Genomic DNA, 8,218 nt, shown 5'->3' on the forward strand with positions numbered 1-8,218 from the left:
GTATCCAACGCAAGAAAATACCCTCTTCCATCGAGATATAAAGAAGTTAGTTAAAGAGCGGTGAAACGAGATAGAACGCGGTCGGAGAACTAACGGGGATAAACCAGGTAAGGAACTACAGTAGGTAGGTGCATGAAGAGACTGAAGGTGCTAGAGCCATAGTTGGATGATATGGGTAGATAGTACTAAACATCCCTTTTCCTCTACGAAAAGGAAAAAACCGGTGCTATTCAGCAGCAATAGGAAAGGTCGCATCGCGTTACTCGCTACGAAGAGGAAAGAAGGGGTGGTCCCCCCCAAGCTGTCCCCGACGACCAGGCCGGATAAGGTGCCGTAGGTACGTGGCTGAGCGGGAGCTTGTGTAGCGGGTTCCGTAGTGTGGACGAAGTTAGCCTAGCTGGACGGGTTGCATACCTGAGGGATAGTCTTGAGATGCTATTCGACTCGGTTCGGCACCTTCTTTGCACACCGAAAACGGCAGCTTATTTTACCCGATCGTGGAGAAATTCAGCACTTTATTTTACCGATCGTAGAGACCTTCGCACTCTCAGCACTCAACTTTTAAAACTTCTAGTGCACTCAACCTGGGAACGTTTTATTTAGACATTACTTCGTTAGGGATATGACCCACCAAGTTGGATTTCACGGGTATTCTTTAGTTGGGCATTTTTAGCTCAAATAATCAGGCAGGAAGGAAAATAATAATGTTATCACTTATTTTTCCATATTCCCTGCTGATAACATAACGAAGCCACAGACAGTGAGCCAGACCGACAAGAACAGACGGTTCTTCCTGATGGATTTGGACCAGCCTGGACAAATATAGTTTAATTATCCAGAAGGAACAAGCATCCCCTTTTCAATTACGCCAAAACTTCCCTATGAATCGGCAAAAAGACTAATTAAATCTAAATTCAAGATCAAACACAACAAAAGACTGCGTAACGAGGGACAAGGAAAAAAGTGGCAGCAAATACTCAACACCCATGACATCATCCCTAATCTACCGAGAAAGGCCGCTGTTGCTCATTTTCGACTGCTCACTGGGCATGACTGTTTGGCTGAACATCTCCACCGCTTTGGTCTAAAAACTTCTCCTATTTGTTCCTTATGTTCCTTAAACAGTCCTATGAACTCAGTTCACCTGAACTCCTGTCCTGCCTTGGAAGCCAGCAATGACATTGTAGGTAAATATTGGGAAGCCAGAGGTAAAATGACCTAGTAGTCAAATAACCCGACATTTGCAAACAACAACAACATATATATAGATTAAAATGGGAGAAAACAAAATGACTACATTCAAACTTTGACTAGTCCTATACTTTGACTCCATTCATCTCAAAACCCCTTTTTTTGCTTAGTCCGGTCTGCCCCTTAGCCAATCAAATAAGTTAATATTGGTCATATTATACGTAAAGTGACAGTCTTTTACATTTTCATGAGTATTTTATAGATTAGGTAGTTACTACTTTTTTCTACTGTTAGTCTTTTTTTTTTTGCAAAATTGTTGTTCTCTCTTCTTTTGTTATTGATTTTCTATTTTTTACTATTATTTAGTTTTTACTTCTTTTTACAGAAAAAAATTAGGTTGTTTTTTTAATTTATTTTAAACACAGGATTTGAACCTCAAAGTTCAAGTTTGACAAAAGTGTAAAGAAAAGTTACTCACTCCCTCTCGTTATACTCAGACGTTTGTGATTTTCTCAAAATAGAGTTAATTTTTCTGTACCTCGTGTTGACTTGATACAACACTTCAGTGCAGTGAAAACCCATTTAAAATGTGTGAAATCTATTGGGACTCGTGCCAGTCGTACTAATTCCTTGTACTTGGATTACAATAAATGATTTTTCCTTGTCCTTGGATTACAGGAAACTATTTTTCTTGTCCTTGGATTACAGAGATTATTTTTTCTTGTCCTTGGATTACAGGAAATTATTTTTTCCTGTCCTTGGATTATAGGAAATTATTTTTTCCTGTCCTTGGATTATTCAACACTTCAGTGCAGTGAAAACCCATTTAAAATGTGTGAAATCTATTGGGACTTGTGCCAGTCGTACTAATTTCTTGTACTTGGATTACAAGAAATGATTTTTCCTTGTCCTTGGATTACAGAAAATTATTTTTCCTGTCCTTGGATTACAGGAAACTATTTTTCTTGTCCTTGGATTACAGAAATCATTTTTTCTTGTCCTTGGATTACAGGAAATTATTTTTTCCTGTCCTTGGATTATAGGAAATTATTTTTTCCTGCCCTTGGATTATCAGAAAATGTTTTTTTCTTTATTGTCCTTGCATTGCAGTAATTTATTTTTCCTGTCCTTGGATTACAGAAAATATGCTTCCTTGTCCTTGGATTATTGAAAATATTTTTCCTTGTCCTTGGATTACAAGAGAACGTCTCTCGGCCGTTGTCCTTCTTCTCATTTCTTGATTTTTAATTAATTTTATTTTTTTCCAATGATTCAATAATATTATATTTGCGAATATGGTATTATGATTTTTTTTAAAAGAAATAAAAATAAAATCTAGTCGGTTAAGAGCTAAACCCGGAGGTGCTGGGTTCGAAGCCCGGCCAGGGCGGAAATTTTTTAACCGGACTTATGTAAAAGAATGTGCCTTGAAGTAATGCGAAAGCGGTACCGAGGCACAATCTTTTCAATTTCAAAAAGTGGTTATTTCATTTAGACTGCTTCCCTTTCCCTCTGGATGTTCTATCAACCTTTTTCTGGTTCCTGTACTAATTCTAAGCACCTTTGTTTCAATCTCAGGTCGATTTAACCCCTTTTTTCGCTCTTTTGGCCAGTTCCAATCTACCTTTTTTGTTTCCAATATCAGGCGAAAAAGGCGGCATCAAATGGATCGACACGCTCTCCCTTCCGTCCAACACACGGGATTTCGACATGGAGAATCTGAAACTCCAGAATGTCGACTTCAAGCATCTCCTACTGAAGAAGATAAATCTGACGCTGAAGCTGGAAACCAGCGCTGTGTCCGGGTTTCTGTTTCGAACCAGTGTTGCTATGACGCGTGCTTCAGTAAGTTTTTTTTCTATTTCTCTTTACTCTTTTTAATATTTTGAATACTATTTTGTGTGAAGAGGTTTTTGATAGAGGGAACTGTAACTACTAAGGTGTTATCTCGATCAATTTAATTTGAAGAAACCCCCTTTTTTTCAGGTAACACGGGAACGCGTGGTGCATTTCCCGTTGACGCAGATCGGCAATACGTCCTACAGGAATATAACGCTGGTCAATCCGTTCGAGAGACATACGCTCAAGGTACAACTGGTCCTGGAGAAACATTATCCGTACTCCAATACCATTATCAGCGAAATACCGGACAGGTAAGATTAACATAAGGTGTGAACATCACAACACTTCTTCTTTTTTCCATATCCCACGCTATTAAATCTGATTTTCTTACAATTTACTCATTGAATTTGGGGCCCAAAGAAAACAGATTTGATTAAATAGGAGGGCGTGGGTTCAGTCTCTAGTCTATACGTCCTACAGGAATATAACGCTGGTCAATTCGTTCGAGAGACATACGCTCAAGGTGCAGCTGGTCCTGGGGAAACAAATTTCCGTATTCGAACACGATTATCAGCGAAATACCGGACAGGTAAGTTTTGGGAAGTGGATGAACATTACCTGTTGGGAACCAAAGAACATTTGGTTTGAACATCACACGGCTTCCTATTAAAAGAGTGTTTCACCGCCGTATTCGTAGCAATGGAACAACTGCTACATTAGACTCCCGTGGTCTGTGTCATAGGATGACCATCCCGTGGTATGCCTCTCATCAGATGGGCGAGAAGAGACATAATAAGTAGGTACATACATACATCGTTTTAAGGCCGGCCACAAAGTGAGTTTAAACTCCGTTTAAATTTTAAAATCAAGATCCACTAAGTACATGTAGTAATTTTTGGGACCATTAAAATTGCTATTGTAGCTATTCTCCTTCATTCACTGAGTTTAAACTCACTTTCTGGCCCCCAGCCTAAGGGTTAAGAGTCCACAATGAGTATGGACAAGTTCGTTGTGTACGCAACTAGATTGGAGCCGGAGAAAGACTTAACCCTTTCACCCCAAATTATTTTAGGAAGAATCTTTCAATTTTCCTGGTCAGTCATTATTATTTAGGCTATAAATCAGGACTCCACAAAGTTTTATGTCCTCCTAGGACTACTGAACAAAAATCGATCTGGAGACAAAACGAAACAAGTTCGCCCAGTGAATTTTACTAACGTCTTAGATCACAAAAGAAACATTTAAAAAACACTGAGAACGGAATTTTTTCGACAGGTCTGGGATGATATATCCCATTTTAAAAATCATGTTTCTGTGGGACTTAAGAGTCCACAATGAGTATGGACAAGTTCGTTGTGTACGCAACTAGATTGGAGCCGGGGAAAGACTTAACCCTTTCACCCCAAATTATTTTAGGAAGAATCTTTCAATTTTTCTGGTCAGTCATTATTATTTGGGCTATAAATGAGGACTCCACAAAGTTTTATGTCCTCCTAGGACTACTGAACAAAAATCGATCTGGAGACAAAACGAGACAAGTTTGCCCAGTGAATTTTACTAACGTATTAGACTTAGATTACAAGAGAAACATTTAAAAAACACTGAGAACGGAATTTTTTCGACAGGTCTGGGATGATATATCCCATTTTAAAAATCATGTTTCTGTGGGACGTATTGTCCCTTTAGGGGTGAAAGGGTTAAACTTTCTTACAGGACCTATCCAGATCTCAACTGCTCTTCTTGTACGCAATCACATAGCGCTGTGGTACGCCCAGTGGCGGAGCGTAATTATCGGCGTAGGAATTGTCCTCGAATAGGAGCTCGTAATCGTCAGTGCCGGTCGTCGGGAGCGAGTTGACGATGGCCTTGTAGAAACAGGTGGTCTGCGGATACAGCGCCATCACTGGGGAGAAGAAACGGGTTTATTTTGAATAAAAACCGCGGTGAAACACCATTTTTCGGGTTGAACACACGTCTTACCACAAAGAGGATTGTAAAATGTCACAGTGGTAACGTCGCGTCGCATTCAAAATACAGGCTATTAAGAGTGATTCTCCTGTAATAAATAGCGGCGGAACAAACTTGAAGAAACATCAACTACTTGAAAATTGAAATTGTAACAATGTTTCTAAAGGTGGATAAAAATCCAAAGCCAATTCAAATTCAAAAGAAACCATCTCAATTTTGGTTTGGACTTGCCTCCATGTTTTCAATGTTCCTTGGTTCTCAGTTTGTTCATAGAATATATCGGCCATTGGATGACTTGAATAAAATGGTGGATGAAGAATTTGCAAAATTGTTAGCAGAAAAACAAAATAAAGAAGATAAATCAAAATCTTGAACATCACTTCAATGCCATAACTTGTGAGATCAAGATTGAACCCAAATTGCATAGTCCTTTTGGAGCAGAAAAAAATAAAAAAAGAGTATGTTGCATCTCATTGTACAAATGGTTTACACTAGGCCACCAATCAACCAAGATGCAACTACCCTAGTCTTTAGTTTTTGCTAACATAGTAGCATTGTTAATTTTATTAATGTTATGTATGGTAATCATTTTTAGGATGCAAAATGTTAACAAATACAAGTATGTAATAATATTTTGAACCAAGCATTTTTATTTTCAGCTGAAAGATAGTGAGGTCTACCTTTTAGCTCAACAGTTTTCTTTTTTTGTTTGCGACATGACATTAAAACACCAATGCAAATCAATCCTTTAATTTCCTGAAATTTGGGGTCAATACACTGAGCAGGGTCCATTTTTGGTCCTCAAATTTAAACCTCCACTAATCCTTTGAGTTTCATAATAAACACTTGATACTAATTCTAGATAAATCCATAGGACAAAATCAAAATTATGATTATGAAAAGAGGAGACTTGGTCTCAGATTAGGCAAAAGAGTCTGAGTGAGGTCTACAGTTCACAGAATTAAAAAAAAAAAAAATTAAGAACAGAGTTTTTGTCAAATCCAAGAATTGATGAGAGAAGGAGGACAGGATAGGAGAAAGCCAGACATCTGAGCAGGATAAAGTTCACCCCAGGTGGGAATCAAACATGCAACCTAGCACTTAAGGTATCCTCCAAGTTAACTGGGCTAGCCTTTTTTTTTTTTTTTTTTTCATGAGGTTTGATAGTAAAAACTGTTGAGGTCTTATTGCCCCAATCAAAGAGAGAAAAAGACAGGATATGAAAAAGCCAGCTGTATGTACCAAACACACACCCTTATATGTTTGTGATAAAATCTGCCCTGGGTGGGAATCAACACAAACTAAGCCAGCACCGAATAGCTCGGTCGTTAGAGCATGGCTGTACCTGTTCTTACTCGCAGCAACCTCAGGTGCCATGGGTTTGATTTAGTATGGGAAAAATGAAACTTTTCGGGCTCCGGATCCAGGTTTTCCGAAACCTCTAAGTTTTCGGATCTGAGTTCCCGAAACTGAAACCGAAACCTGAAACCTTCGGGTACGTAACGAAGCAGACTAAGCAGCGAGGTTTCAGTTTCCAAGTTCAGTACTTCAGTAGGTATCAACGATAGTTTGTAGTGCGCTTGCACCTCCTGTCTTTCTCTTTTCCTTATCCTTATTCCTTTTCGCTAGAGTATAGAGACTAGAGTTGTGCAGTCTGAGGTTTCATAGGTGGTCATAATCATAATTCAAGTTTCTGAAACTTTAACTCAGAGGTTTCATGAACCGGTCATCCCGTATCTCAACGTTTTGAAAACCGCGTTTCGAAACAGTTTCATGAACACATCACTAGTTTGTTCGCAGGCAGATTTTTCCCCAATGGGGAATATCATTTGTTCCTGGATCGGCTGGCTTTCTCTTTCCTGTCTTTCTTCTCTCTTTGCTCTCCGGGACAAAGGGACCTAAAAAAATGAAAGTCAAAGTCCCTCTATCAACTCAAAAAAAAAAAAAAAAAAACACACCAACTAACTTACAAGCCCAGAGACACCTATCCTCCAAGTTAACTAGGCTAATCTATATCAATGAAATTTGATCAACTCAATTCGGAATTTTTACTCCTTATATTTTGGTCCCTATTGCACCTTTAGGGGCTACAAACGGAGTGCTTTTTCCTGAGTGCAGTTCTACAGTTCACTGAACTCACCAGTACCCATCAACAAACAGTTCCAGTAACATCACTGATTTACTACCAAGCCAGCCATACAGGATTTTTTTTTTTCTTTCCCCAAGGAGGTTGACAGAGGGAATGAAACATTTATGGTCTTATCATCCCGAATCAAAGAGAGACAGGATAGGAAAAAGCCAGCCATTCCGAGAAATGAAGCATTATCGCCATCAAGATAAAACTCCACCCGGGTGGGATGCAAACACCACAGCCTAGCACTTACAAGCAGACACACCACACAACCAAGCTAACAAGGCTGGCCACAAGATCCGATCACTTATTACACTCCAGTGCTGATTGGAAAGCCAACCTCTCAAGGATCAGTCAAGAGACCTGCATAGCAGACAACTTTTGCAGATCTCTCTCAGGGTTGTGGAGGAAGGAAAATTGGTTACTTACAAGTCTCTGGAGGAAGGGGGGGATAGTAGGAAGTTTGTGTTTTACCTCTGCTCCGATTTTAGTTCTTTTCTGTCCAACAGCCAAAAGCTGATGGAGTTTGGAAATTTCTCAGATACTTTCATTATTCATAGATAATGATGGAATGAACTAAGGAATAAAGATGAAAAGATTTCCTTCTTTCTGTTCTCTTTTCCTTTCAAAAATTTTATTTCAAAAATTTTTCCAGTATTTTTACTCGAATTTCAAATTTTGCGCGCCGCTTTGAAAGTTGGTAACTTTTTAAAAAAATTAGTGGAACTTTTTTTCAAGTTGGCACAAGATTTTGACGACTGTAGTAAAAGCGGATGACATGAAACCCAACATAACAAAAACCCACGTAGAATCTTAGTTTCTATGGTGGATCCATCCATGGGATGGCTGGGTTTGACATCACGTTACTACTCGCAATGCATCTAAGGGCAACTGACGAGTAGAGGAACGTCTGTCTTGAGTAAATAAATTTTCAACGGAAAAGCCAACCGAAATTGAGAGGGAAAATTTTAAGGAAGAATACCTCTTTGAGATCAAAGTTGAAGTTTCCGAGTTTCCGGGAAGGAAGGCGAAGAAGAAAAAACCCAGGAAAACTAAACAAAAACAAAAACTATTTAAAAACGCCCA

At 38.9% G+C, this 8,218-nt stretch overlaps 1 protein-coding gene across 1 annotated transcript; it reads left to right on the plus strand.

Annotated features, from left to right (window-relative positions):
* Window positions 1-2,731: 2,731 nt before the first annotated feature.
* Window positions 2,732-3,703, plus strand: LOC113472134. Its single transcript, XM_026831750.1, has 3 exons — window positions 2,732-3,036; window positions 3,178-3,344; window positions 3,514-3,703. The coding sequence occupies exons 1-3, from the start codon at window positions 2,902-2,904 to the stop codon at window positions 3,701-3,703; spliced, it is 492 nt and encodes a 163-aa protein (XP_026687551.1). The 5' UTR covers window positions 2,732-2,901.
* Window positions 3,704-8,218: the final 4,515 nt, after the last annotated feature.

This window comes from Diaphorina citri, unplaced genomic scaffold, assembly GCF_000475195.1.
Source record: "Diaphorina citri unplaced genomic scaffold, Diaci psyllid genome assembly version 1.1 scaffold4040, whole genome shotgun sequence".
NCBI lineage: Eukaryota > Metazoa > Arthropoda > Insecta > Hemiptera > Psyllidae > Diaphorina > Diaphorina citri.

Coding starts and splice junctions, on each gene's coding strand:
- LOC113472134 (XM_026831750.1), top strand. CDS start 2,902: ATGGAGAATCTGAAACTCCAGAATGTCGACTTCAAGCATCTCCTACTG. Junction 3,037..3,177: donor TTGCTATGACGCGTGCTTCA/GTAAGTTTTTTT, acceptor CCTTTTTTTCAG/GTAACACGGGAACGCGTGGT. Junction 3,345..3,513: donor ATCAGCGAAATACCGGACAG/GTAAGATTAACA, acceptor TACGTCCTACAG/GAATATAACGCTGGTCAATT.